Genomic DNA, 12,433 nt, shown 5'->3' with positions numbered 1-12,433 from the left:
TACATTGTTGTGATACAAAAATTAACAATTTTTAGGAGTCCGGAATCGTCCGGTTACAACCGGTTAAAACCGGTTTTAACCACTGGCATGTCATTTTCCGGAAAAAGACGGCATTTTGCGAACACTGCCCACTTGTCAGAGGGGCGTGTGGTTCGAGTCAGGCGGTGTCAGGAATAAAAATACTGCTCGCCGCACTGTCTGGCGAAAAGTTGTTCCTCGATCCCAGGAAACAAACTAAAGGAAAACTAGCATCGCGGTGACCACTTTGGCGGGGGTCGGGGGCGGCAGTCAGAAGTTGAGCGAGGCGACCGGCGAGATCTGGCAGCCGCTCTTGACATGCTCCATCACCTGCTCCTTGAGCTTGCAGACGTGCTCCTTCAGCCTGTTGATGACGATGCTGAGCTCCGAGTTCTCGCCCTTGAGATGGTCCACCTTGACCTGGAGCTTGGTGATGCGCTCCAGCTTCCTCTTGCGGCACTTGGAGGCGGCGATGCGGTTGCGCTGCCGCTTTCGCTCCAACTTCAGGTGCACTTGGTTGTCCATGTCGATGGGCGACATGGGTGGCGTGTTGCCACTCAGAGACAGCGGCTCCTCCTTGATGCGGATATGGCCGTGCAGAGTGTTGGCCGGCGACATGCTGGCCCCGTAGTGGCTGCTCACCGGCGACGAGGCACCGCTCGATGTGCTGCCGCTGCAGCTTGACGCCAAGTAACCGCCATGATCCATCCTGAGGGCAGAACGAGAATTCGATGATCAGATTTCAATGTTTAAAGACGTAAATCAATAAATTTACACGTAGCAGACTAAGAAATGATCGTCAAGTATGTTCCTATTCGAAAATGTAATTTGAAAACAGGAAATTCCATTCTTTGATAAACAAGAAGGATCATGTGACTTGGAAGTTGAAGCGATCGGGGGTTTCACAAGATTTTGTCACTACATACTTGTTTCGTTTTTAGATGTGCTGAGCAACAAGGGCGGTCAATTGTTTTCAATGACAAATAAAAACACAAATTGCCTGGGTGAGAGATTAATGTGGCAAATAATGAGAGGCCTGAAGGGCCGAAACAATGGCCATCCTGTACGGGAACCTGCTAGTTACTTTTTCATTTCATAATTGCTTCAATATTTACCCTTTTGTTTCACTGCAAATATTGCTTAAGGACAAAGAAAAGAGCTTCCTGAAATTAACTGTCCAACGATTTTTATTACTAATAAAATTAATATTTGTATCATATGGAGGGGGGAGGGCTAGATTTTTCATGAATGTTTAATTAGAGTCTAGGTTATTTTCTTTCAAAATTGATTTTTGATCAACACTATTTAGAGGATTTTTTTAGGAATAATGCCTAATAAAAATGGCAATAGAAACCCGTGTACTATTTTTCAAGGGCAACACATTAGGCCAGAGCCCATTTCTTTCTTCACTTTATTACAATTGAGAAACTGTTGGACTTAAATATCTCATGTCAAAAGTTATTTTAACTAATGTCATGTGTGTTGTTTGACACCAATTAAAAAGTGATAGGATTTTTAAATTAAAGCATACATCACTTGTTACGCAACACATAACCAAAACTGACTAATACTGGCTTAAACAATGTTATTTACATTTTAAATTCATGTTAATATTTTTTTAGATTTACAGAGGCAAGTGGTCTTTGGAATTTTCTAGTAAACTGTCCACTTTGGAGTCGAGGCCGGTTCGCATTTTGCATTCATTGCGGCACGCATGCAAATTAATCCCGCTCGACGCCCGTTCTCCTAATTGGCGCTAATTCGGACGAGTAGTCGAAAAAATGGTGGTTGGCCGGTCGTTCGCCGCTCGCTTTTAAGGTCAAACGACGCGCGCTCGTCGAAACGACTGGAAAGCCGATTTGAGCATTCACTCCACGAGTGCGCAATAACACTTTGAGCCTCACATACGCGATGCAAACCGTATGTGCGCGGCGGCGGCGACGACGACGAGGAAACAACAACAACATTTCAGTCGAAATTAACTTTCTAAACGCGACGCTCCCTGAAAAAGCAACGGTCGCGCGCGCTTTGGAAAAGTTTAAAATCCCGATTTTAATAGAGGTCGTGTACGCGCTGCTAACGAGCGTGTGTGTGAGCCGAGTGTTGGCTAATCGCGCGCGACAAGTTAGCGGAGAACGAGTGAGCACCGCGTCCGCGAGAGCAGAGCGAAGCAAAGTGGTCGTTGCGCAACGTGTGCAAGCCAGCTGCAGCTGAATCTCTGCAGCCAGAACGCCCGCCGCACACATGTGTGGCGAAAAGCCTTGAGCGCATAAGTCGGCCGTTTATTTGTGCGCTTTTTGCTCGCCGCCCGCTCTTTCCGTCCGTCCGTCCGCGGTTTTCGCTTGGCGCCGACGAAACAGAGCCGAGAGCAAACATCCAAGTCGGAGGAACGATAAGAAGGAGGAAATGGGAGCGGCGGAATATTTATTTGCGCACGAAATATTTCGAAACTGTTGCACAATTGCGAACCATATCAACGAGTCAAAATCAAAATCCCCGGGGTATCTATTTTGAAACGCGGAAAGCAAACTGCGATTCGATTGCGCACTTAACAGAAAACCCTGCTCGACCCTTGTCACCTTGTAAGCGAGCGTGTATGTTTCTAATCAAAGTGAAAACAAAACCGTTTCGACGTCGCATTTCCCGCTTCACAAGTGAGGAGTGTTTCAAAACAAAGACACGGTTGCGAGCAAAAGCAGAAATCCTTGCCTGCCCTCGGCATCCATTTGTGCGCCGCGCTGCCGGCAGGATGAATAATCGCGAAATTAATTACTCTCACGTTCCAAGCCGGAATAATAAGTTTCTTTGTAATTAACTCGGCTGCCGCATAAAGGCACGTACCATATTGTATGTGCCGAGCGAAAAATAATATTAATAAGCACGTGCGAGTTGCGAAAGCAAGAACGCGGCGCACGGACGGATTCCAGGAAAGGCGGCGTGCAACAATCAGAAGAGCGAGAGGAGTGTCCCCGCGCGCGCCTTTGTGCTGTGTGCCCTGGCGCTCGACTTCTTTATTTATTTGCTCAAACGCAAATCGCACACAGAGAGCTGGAGATAATTATTGCGGCTGAACGGCACACGGCGATAAAAGCAACGCCGCCGGCTGGCTGGCAATACTTTCCTTATCGCACTCTGCCAGATAATGAAACAGATCGACTCTCCTTGCTTTGTTCTCTAGCTTTTGTTTGGGGCAGAAAACGAAAAAATGGGGGTTGGGGTTGAAATCGATGCGATTGAAATGTTTCTGCACGCCGAACGAAAATTGCGACAGTTTACGTCACACTCCTAATTGGCAAATTTAGCACGCCTTCAGGGTAACTCAACTCTCTTTTAGGTGGCTTTTAAGAGATTTTCTAGATTTGCTCCTCTGATCTTTCTGTTGGTGCCAAAACGTTTTCTAGGAAGTCTTAACAAGTCTTTGGCCAAAATCCAACGACAACAACACCCAAATCAGCTCTTGATTGAGTCAAGTGTTAAATAGGAAGAAATGAACTCGAATTATTATTTCAATTACACGTTACCTTGAATAAATTGCAATAATTTTGCTTACTTATTGCCGAATTATTTATTTAAATGAATTTGTTCTTAGATTGATTGAGGCATGAAATATTTTTTCAAATATTTAAGGAAATAATTAACGTCAACAAAAATGTACAGAATGCTTAAATTGAATTCAGATTAAATTTTTTCTGGACTTTTTTGTGTTAATATTTCTAAACCTATTGGAATAATAACCTAACAAATTTAATATTGGCCTGAAAACTCTTGAGGTCTGTAGATTGTTACCTACAATTATGCTAAAATAGGTATATTTTAAGTTATGGTAAGTTATTAATTGTTACATGATGTGTGGCTCTAGAATATTACTGTAATTAACAAAATAAACCAACTGTCCAACTCAAAGATTGTAATTATTGTTAAAAACTAACTAGATTATATCATAATTATGAGAGAGCAGGTCAACAAGCTTTGCTGGTGAAAAATAGTCTATTGCGCAAGTTGTCGCATCAGTTTGTATTTAAAAGGCTTGAGCTCAAGCGGAATTGGAATTTCCTTCGGCGGCTTTTCGGAACGGAAGTAAAGCGCGTAATATTGATGGTGTTTCCACAAAGTTGTGACTATCTGAACCGCAAAAGTATGTGCAGCACAAAAAAATAAGAGAAGAGTTAATTTAATTTCGTCAACAGAGTTGGTTGAAAATTTAAATATGATACATACCCTTGAAGGATGTTGTTTGGCGGCGAGATGCTCTGCTGGTGGTGCTGAGGGTGCGACTCCAGGGTAGTGTAAGTGACGGGCGTCTCCGGGCCCTGAGGGCCGTCCAGTTGGCTGGAAGAGTCGCTGTTGTGCAGGTGGTTGAGGGCGACCTCGAAGCCCCTGGCGTACAACTCCTGTTCCTCGGTGGCCGTGCGCGGGAACAACAGAGACGGCGTGGGTGTGGTCAGGGAGCCGTTCTGGTTCTGCATGATCATATTCTCCAGCTCCGGCGTGGCCAGCTTCAGCAATTTAAGGTCCGGCGACGACAGCACCGTCTGGTGTCCCAGCCTGCTCTTTTTGAATAAGGGCGACTTGCCCAGGTCGAGGGTCAGGGGCCGCTTCAGTCGGTTCACCTGCTCTTGCTGCTGCGGCTGGTACTCGAGATGTTGATGCTGCTGCTGCTCGTAGTACATCGGGTCCACTTTGATGGTCGGAGGGTTGTTGTTCATGCCTTGGTTGTTGTTGTCCATTGGAACGGACGAGTAGCGTCCAGCGATTGCTATGGTAACCGGCGTTGTGGAAGAGAAAAGGAATCCGCTGCACGCAACAACTGCAGGAGGCTTGTTCGAGCACGCTGTAAGACCTCCTCGCTGACTCACTCACTCTTTACAACTGATCCTGCCTCCTGCCAGCCAGCAACCACTGTGCTTTTATTTCACTGACTCATGCGTGCTATTTTCGGAGCGTCACGTCATTTCCCGACGCTGCGATTGGACGAGAGTGACGACGCAGTTTCTTGGAATTGGAACTTGTGACGTACTCGCGTTTTATTGGCCGCCTGCTTGCGGATGTGTGCTGGGGTTTTCAAATTATCGAAAACTTGCGAATCGGGAATCGAGGTGCGGGCCCGATAACAAGCATGAGTGCGTGCAAGCTTAATTCGTTTTTGTGCTGCGTTGGGAGGGTATTTAATTTAATCGCCACTAGAGCGCCCGATTCTTGCTCGTAGCGTTCTTTAATCCTCTGAACACGCAAAGTCCAACGCGCAGGGAAAGGCAGAAATTTGTGCGAGGTGTGGTTATCCAGATTTCATGAATGGGATGACTCACTACGCGAATGTTTACGAGATTTGATGCAAAATAGTTTTTTATCACTACATTTTTAATAAATTTATTGCTTTTGCGTCCTGTCACGTTGTGTTTCGCGAGTTAAATTACCAAAAAATACTGAATTAATAGAAAAATGTAAAAAACAATCGAAACACTTGTGGTCACTAATGCTGCACTGTTAATTTCTCGAGTTATTCAACCTTCGCATAAATTACTTTGTCCACAAAAATGTCTTATTTGGCAGGTAAAAATAGGTCTTATTTGGCAGGTAAAAATAGAATTGTAAAGCTTAAAAGCAAAATTAGGTAAATCTCTTCTCACTCACATTTTAACAACATTTAAATGTATGGACACAAAAAATAATAATATATGAAGTTATTCTTAGAGTTTAATTCTGTTAAAATGAGTTAGAAAATTCTTAAAAAAAAATCATAATTATGTACACACGATATCAAATAGTTATTTTTGACAGACAATAAAATAATATTAATAATAATAATTGAAAAAATTTATGGACGGATAATATGTGGGTGAGAATTTTTTTACGTTTTTTGATATTATGCATATTATGCAACCTACATTAAAATGCATGGATATTATGCGTCTGCGCAATATTATAATAACTATAGATGAGATAAATAGTACATACACGTGCATTTCGTTATCGACGAATATCTCATGCAAATTTATGTTATGAAATTATGTATTATATTATGTATAAATTTCCAGTTAATATTTAATTTAATTGGTAGAAATTGCGAGTGCTCTGGAAAAAAGAAAAAATTGTGTAAATATTTACCTCTTTTTATTATGATTCTAAATTTTAATTATTATGGAATATTTTCCAACAGTAAAATTGTTGTTCCTAATAGGAATGTTTCCTTGACAAAAGACACCAAATTATTTACCGCGAAATGTGTTTTAAAAAAAGGTCACGTGAGACACCATAACAACAATGTTGTCGTTTCATTGGTCCATGGAATGTGGGCGTTGATAAGTTTAAAATCCAAGAAACAAAAATCATATGTGCGGTGCGGTGTTTTGATGGCCTTCATGGTAAGGTTTTAGAGTTAATTAAGTACGACCAAATTAGTTTAACATGAAATTCTTCCCTAGATATTCTGGTAGCAGCACTGAGAATAATTCAAGAGCTGTGAAAAAAATCCTAGAAGAATGCTGAGCTTGGCGCAAAGGTGCATCTTTCGCCCTCCCTGCGGAGGGCAACAACTGCGATTCTTCCGTATGGGCAAATTGGCATCCAACAGTGCAGGCCCGTCCATGAAAATTTTAAAACCAATTCTTTTCACTGGCGCCGTTGGATCTACGTGCTACGTTGGGGCCAGCATCTGGCAGTACGAGGAACTCAGGGCCAAGATGATCAGCAAATCCCTGTTGCAGCCTAGGTTCAAGAAGGCTGGGTCTCTCAGACAGCACATGAACGCCTTTTGGAACAGTCTAAGCGAAGGACAGAAGATTTTTGCACCCATTCTTGCGTGCAACGTCGCTGTTTTCTGCGCGTGGAGACTGCCAAGATTGCAGCCATTCATGTACCGGCTTTTCTCCGCTGATCCTGCGCAAAAGGCTGTCTGCTGGCCAATGCTGCTCTCCACCTTCAGCCACCAGTCCTTCCTGCATCTGGCGGCGAATATGTTTGTCCTACACAGTTTTTGCACAGGAACGGTGGCCATCCTGGGCAAGGAGCAGTTCCTCGGACTCTACCTGGCTTCGGGAGTGGTGTCCTCCTTGGCCAGCCACACTTACAAAGTTTTGACAAGATTCCCTGGCAGGTCCTTGGGAGCTTCAGGCGCCATCATGGCCATCCTGGGCTACATCTGCACCGTGCATCCCGATATTAGGCTGTCGATTATTTTCCTGCCGCAATTCCACTTCACAGGAGAAATGGCCATTAAAGGCTTGCTGTTGATGGACTCTGTTGGAATGGTGATGAGGTGGAGATTTTTTGACCACGCCGCTCATCTTGGTGGCGCATTGTTTGGTATTTTCTGGGCAGTGTGCGGACACAATTTGTGGATGAAAAGGGAAGTTCTAGTTACATGGTGGCACAACAACCGGAGTTCAAAATGAGTTCTAACTTACTATCTGTTCCGGTGCTGAGCCGTGTACCCGCCAACTGCACAGTTTGTTCACGGACAAGGAAATGACAATACTATTTCTGTTTGTCCTTGTATGTTAAATTTGAAGAAATAAAACGCAATTGTAATTTTAACAGACTTTTAATGTTTACTTAATGAACATTAAAAAATAGTTCAGGTAAAAAGGCTAGCTCATAATGCGTACAGTGCACTGGTCATCAACATGAATTCAAATACAATAAATAAATGAGTGCATACAATTATATCCTTGTAACCAGTTCTACTACGCCACTATCAAAATGCTTAGAAAGCAACAAAGTTGACGTAACATTGCTTGGTTAAATATTAGGTGTAACTGCGCTGGTGAGTTATCAAGTTAACGTGTTCAACGAACAGAATCGCACAATAAATAAATAATATAGTGAAATTATACCCCTGCGATCTGGAAAACAATTTCCCTACCGAATTACATGAGTAAGTTCTGCTCGATTCTTCTACAGAGCAACTCCGACACCAGGCTTCCAATGATTTCGGACTAGTAAATATTCAAAGTGTTATCAAATAAGGAGTCAGTAAAGATGTGACCCTTGGTGATATTAGTTGCCTTTAATCTACCCTACCATTGGAAGAATATTTTGTCAGCAAATAAAACATAAGCGAGTAGAGATATCCTTGGCAGAGGAAAAGTTGCAATTTGTCTTCATATCACAATTTATGGAAAAGACCCAAAATCGATACTTACTTTATAAGTAAAATATTGACCAATGCTCTGTAAAATTCGGTCATAACAAGAACGAATACACAAAAAGGATAAAAAGTTGAAAATAGCTCACTTAGTAACAAGAGAAAGGAAAGAGAAGAGAAGAGTAACTAGTGGCCTCTTTGCGACCAAGGAGAGTAGTCCGAGAGCGAAAATAATTATTTATCAGCCCTCTCGTTTGAACGAGAGGATGACGCGTAGAAAATATATAACTATTCATCAAATGATTTTGCAAGTGTTTGTCACACCATTTTCGGTGAGTATGCATAGTTGCCAATAAATTAGAACATTTATCACACTATGACGATCTTGAAATGGCGTTTCCAGTCAGTGGCTTCCAAAACACTGACCTCTCAAATCAGCCCCACTTAACGATAAAAAATGCGATTGTTACGTGTATAAAAACGAACTCGCCACCACCAAAAACAGGGACGGTACAATTTACTTGGACATTAATTCAGAACCTCACCCTCGGCGTCTGGGGCGAGCGATTCTGAGAGATTTCTATGTTGCGTAGCTTCAAGGAAGGAAGTTAGTCGTGTATAATGTACAGGAAGGGCTAAAAGAAATCACCAGCACCACTGCGATGAGGGCGAGTGGGCCGATTCCCCACTCGGCCAGGACCAGGCGCACCTCTCTGCGCCTGCAGGTGCCGACCGCGCGCGTTCCTCATCTCCCGGTCCACCTCCAGCTCCTCGAGGCGCTGGGTGAGGCCAAGCTTCTGCTGGACGGCCAAGCGTAGCAGTTGGTTCAGCGTCTTCTTCTCATCTTCGGCTGCTGCCAATTGCCTCTGGAGTTCATCAACTTGCGTCACATATTCTTCGCAACGAGCAGCGAACATGGCTCTCAAACCTGGACATGAAAAGAGAGCAAATAAGTGGATGGAGTGTGTAGAAGGGAGAAGGGAACTGTAGAGGAATTTCAATAGCTTTAACTGCAAAAGCAAGTTAAATATTTATATACTTTTTATTTGACGGCTGTCTTTTGAAAACCGTTCATTTTTCTAAAGATTTGTCTGTGATTAATGTATGCAATTGCCTTCATAATCAGCAATAACCCTTTGGCGAAAGTTTGTAGTAGAACGAAAAATACACTAAAACTAAACCAAACTTAATACTGCCTGATCTGACATTGCAATTTTAGAAATTATTTGAAGCATCAATAGTGTAGAGACCCTTGCGTAAGATATTATTGAAATGGACTCACTTGAGAAAGTGGCTGCGTCCTCCTTGAGCACTCTGAGTTCGTTCCTCAACTTGGTCATGGTCTCATTAACAATGGCCTTCTCTGTCTCGTATTTAGACTTGAGGTTAGTAAGGGCGACCTCAGCAGTGTTTTTGTTGGACTTGATGACGGTTCTCAACGTGGCAATCTGTTCCCTCTTCGTGGACAGCAGAGCCTTCAACTTGATAACTTGCTCATTGAGGTCTTCCGCTTCAGCTATGTCCCTCGAAGCTGTGGAGATTGAAAGATTAAAATCTGTGTAGCCAGTGAGAGGTTGAGAAACGTACCTTCTTCAGCTCGAGCACCCTTTCCTTGCTCCAGGGTGTGGTAGACTGCCTTGCTGAGGTGTCTCACTTGGTCAAGGGCTGTTTCAACGCTGTGGGCCAAATTTGCTGCCTCGCACAGACTGTCAAGACCATCCACTCCACCTGCCTGCAGTTTTGATCGAATCTCGTCTAGTCTGGAGCTTATCTTGTTCTCCGCCTCTTCAACCTTGACCTTGCCATCTGAAATACGAATTATCATCCACACTCTTAAGAGTGAAACAAAAATTATCACCTTCATTCACATGTTTTTCATGATCCAGCATAACTCTGGACGGAGTTTCTCCATTCACTGTGCACACATGGTGATACAAAGTGGCTAGTTCATCACAGGTGGTGCTTAATCCGGTTTGAGCAGCCTCAAAGGCCTTGCTAGCCTCAGACGCCAGCTCAGCAAGAACCACCGAGTCAGCAGACATTCCTCTCGCTCTCTGTTCAGCATCCAGGAGCTAATGATAATAAAGTTTAGGACCAGTTTCTCAACTTCTCAATCAAAAGAACACCTTTCCCTTCAAATTGGCAATATCTTCTCGCAGTTGCTGGGCGGCTTCTGAGTAGTTAAGACCAGACTCCAGTTCAGCCAATTGCTTCTGCAGCTCCATGATTTCCTGGCTTGATAGTGTACACCAGTCTTTCAAAGCAGTTACATCTTTGGGCTGCGACAGATATAGACAACATTAAGTAAATAAAGAAGGAGGAAACATTTTATGATTTGCTACATTTTCTAATTACAGTGCGACAAATGCTTAGAAATTAATCAGATAGCAAAACAATATATTATATATTATTCTAAACGTTTCTTAGCACTCTAGTTATGTTTGGGCCTGGTTTCTTTAAAAGAATTGAGGCAAATGAACTAGCAATTCTCAGCCTCAATAATTTTAGGGTGTTTACATGTATTGCACTCACCACAATTCCATCGGGAAGGAGACGTTCCTTAAGGGAGAGAAGGCTCTCCATATGAGCACCAAGAGTGGCGATGCGAGCACTCAATCCCTGCAATTCAGCCTGACTCTTTTCAGATTGGCCTTGGGCGTCACGGAGACTTTGTGTCAGTAGTTGCTTGTCAGTTTCAGCCTGCTCAACTGCCTTTTCAAGCCTCTGAAGTTCGTTCAAGTGGATTTCACTGAAGAGGTCGACTTGTTTGTCTTTAGACTTGGGAGCATTCTCATCAGATTGCAAATCAGCTTCGATTCTTCTCAACTCGGGCATTTCCTCCTCCTCACCATCACTTCCAAGGCCAGAACCTTCAGCAAGTCCTGGGATGGCGAGGTATTTGGATTATTTAATTTATATTTCAAGACTTATAAATAATACCTCTGATGCTCAGAGCAAGGTTGCTGAGATTGTACATGGATTGGCTATTCATTCTCTGGTCCAGGTCTTTCTTCAGAGCATACTTTGCTTCTCTCTCAGCCTTTGCGGAATACAATTAAAACTTGCACAAAAATACTTGGTGGAAATTCTACCTGTAAACTATTTAAAGCTTCCTCCAACTGCTTTTCAGCAATTTTCTTCAAGTTGCTCAGCTCGGCAACTTGTTCATGAAGCAAATCAACGTCTTCTGCTAAGCGCCTAGCTTCATGCTTTACTCCTTCAAACTCAACCTGTGAATGCCTTACAATTTAGAAATTTGTTTTCCACATTAAACTTTAATCTACCAACCTGATTTGATTTGAGACTTGCGACTTGCTTCTGAAGTGAGATGTTTTCTTCCTCGAGTTCAGAGTATTCAGTCAACCAGCTAGTCTCTCGACTTTTGATTTCTCGAAGCTCGCACCGCATTTGTTTTCGGTCGCCCTCTCGTTCATCTTCCCTCTTAATGAAATTGTTGATTTCAGCAGACATGCTCTCCTTCTCTGCTTTTACTCTTTCAAGTTCAGCACGGAGCTAATGAGTACAGGAATTCAGGATTGGTTATGACGCAATTATGATACATACAAATTTGGTTTCACTCTCAAGATCTAATATTTGAGAGTTCAGTGAGGTTTCCCTCATGGCCGATTCACTTAATAGTGATTCCTCCTGCTCTATTCCGGACAGTGTAGTCACCTTGTGAGATGTTTGAAACTTAGCTACAGCCTGAAACAGAGATATTTAAAATGAGAACTGAGAACCTTGGCCTCAAATTTCATAATACACATAATATAATACTCTCTCGATAGAGCTGTCATGACAAATTTTTCAAAATTAACACCTTCAAGAGTGATCAGTGTATATTTAAACACCTCAGCTTTATTAAAATTCATAAAAACAGTGTAAGAAGTGTGCCAAATAGCTGAAATAGTCGCAAAGCGCGTGGAAAGAATGTTATGTAAAACGCAAAACAAACCTCTTGCGTGATCTCCAGTTCACTTCTGGTGCTTTCGTATAAATTGTCCAGCTCCTCAACCTTCTGCTGAAGAGCCTGTTTCTCTTCCAGCAGGACAAGTCCATACTGCGCCGACTGGATCTTCTCGCTGACCGCTTGATCGAGTTCGCGGGTCAGCCGATCCACCTCAAGTTTTAACTCGTCTAAAGTCGCCATTTCTCTTCAGATGGATTTTAACACAACGCCAAAATATCTTCAACAACAAACATTTTAACGAAATCAACAGTAAAATTTACGGACGTGTCATGATAGTAGGAAAAGGGTTATTTTCTTAACCCTGAACAACACTCCTCGCCACTTCCAGCTGAGAAATGAAATGACACAAACCGGAAGTTCAT

At 42.9% G+C, this 12,433-nt stretch overlaps 3 protein-coding genes across 3 annotated transcripts; 1 reads left to right on the top strand and 2 right to left on the bottom strand.

Moving 5' to 3' along the window:
• Nucleotides 1-108: 108 nt before the first annotated feature.
• On the bottom strand, nucleotides 109-4,909 carry Jra (Jun-related antigen). Its single transcript, XM_065475715.1, has 2 exons — nucleotides 4,237-4,909; nucleotides 109-727 (listed from the first exon to the last, which is right to left on the bottom strand). Exons 1-2 carry the CDS (start codon nucleotides 4,743-4,745, stop codon nucleotides 289-291), a joined length of 948 nt encoding a protein of 315 aa, XP_065331787.1. The 5' UTR covers nucleotides 4,746-4,909; the 3' UTR covers nucleotides 109-288.
• A 1,324-nt stretch (nucleotides 4,910-6,233) lies between these two features.
• rho-7 (rhomboid family intramembrane serine protease rho-7) lies at nucleotides 6,234-7,555 on the top strand. Its single transcript, XM_065482754.1, has 2 exons — nucleotides 6,234-6,380; nucleotides 6,441-7,555. The coding sequence occupies exon 2, from the start codon at nucleotides 6,498-6,500 to the stop codon at nucleotides 7,407-7,409; it is 912 nt and encodes a 303-aa protein (XP_065338826.1). The 5' UTR covers nucleotides 6,234-6,380; nucleotides 6,441-6,497; the 3' UTR covers nucleotides 7,410-7,555.
• BicD (protein bicaudal D) lies at nucleotides 7,540-12,429 on the bottom strand. Its single transcript, XM_065482742.1, has 11 exons — nucleotides 12,057-12,429; nucleotides 11,666-11,806; nucleotides 11,390-11,614; nucleotides 11,194-11,331; nucleotides 11,042-11,141; nucleotides 10,634-10,983; nucleotides 10,228-10,380; nucleotides 9,960-10,173; nucleotides 9,689-9,907; nucleotides 9,384-9,632; nucleotides 7,540-9,029 (listed from the first exon to the last, which is right to left on the bottom strand). Exons 1-11 carry the CDS (start codon nucleotides 12,249-12,251, stop codon nucleotides 8,737-8,739), a joined length of 2,277 nt encoding a protein of 758 aa, XP_065338814.1. The 5' UTR covers nucleotides 12,252-12,429; the 3' UTR covers nucleotides 7,540-8,736.
• Between the last annotated feature and the right edge of the window lie 4 nt (nucleotides 12,430-12,433).

The sequence above is a fragment of the Cloeon dipterum genome, chromosome 1 (assembly GCF_949628265.1).
Source record: "Cloeon dipterum chromosome 1, ieCloDipt1.1, whole genome shotgun sequence".
In the NCBI taxonomy this organism is placed as follows: Eukaryota; Metazoa; Arthropoda; class Insecta; order Ephemeroptera; family Baetidae; genus Cloeon; species Cloeon dipterum.
This window is presented reverse-complemented; position numbering and strand designations above follow the sequence as displayed.

What these genes read in the sequence shown, in the direction of transcription:
- Jra (XM_065475715.1), bottom strand. Translation starts at nt 4,745, where the DNA reads ATGGACAACAACAACCAAGGCATGAACAACAACCCTCCGACCATCAAA. An exon ending in CCAAACAACATCCTTCAAGG is followed by an intron (nt 728 to 4,236) that starts GTATGTATCATA and finishes TTCTGCCCTCAG; the next exon opens with GATGGATCATGGCGGTTACT.
- rho-7 (XM_065482754.1), top strand. Translation starts at nt 6,498, where the DNA reads ATGCTGAGCTTGGCGCAAAGGTGCATCTTTCGCCCTCCCTGCGGAGGG.
- BicD (XM_065482742.1), bottom strand. Translation starts at nt 12,251, where the DNA reads ATGGCGACTTTAGACGAGTTAAAACTTGAGGTGGATCGGCTGACCCGC. An exon ending in TTGAGAGTGAAACCAAATTT is followed by an intron (nt 11,615 to 11,665) that starts GTATGTATCATA and finishes TGTACTCATTAG; the next exon opens with CTCCGTGCTGAACTTGAAAG. An exon ending in TTGCCAATTTGAAGGGAAAG is followed by an intron (nt 10,174 to 10,227) that starts GTGTTCTTTTGA and finishes TATTATCATTAG; the next exon opens with CTCCTGGATGCTGAACAGAG.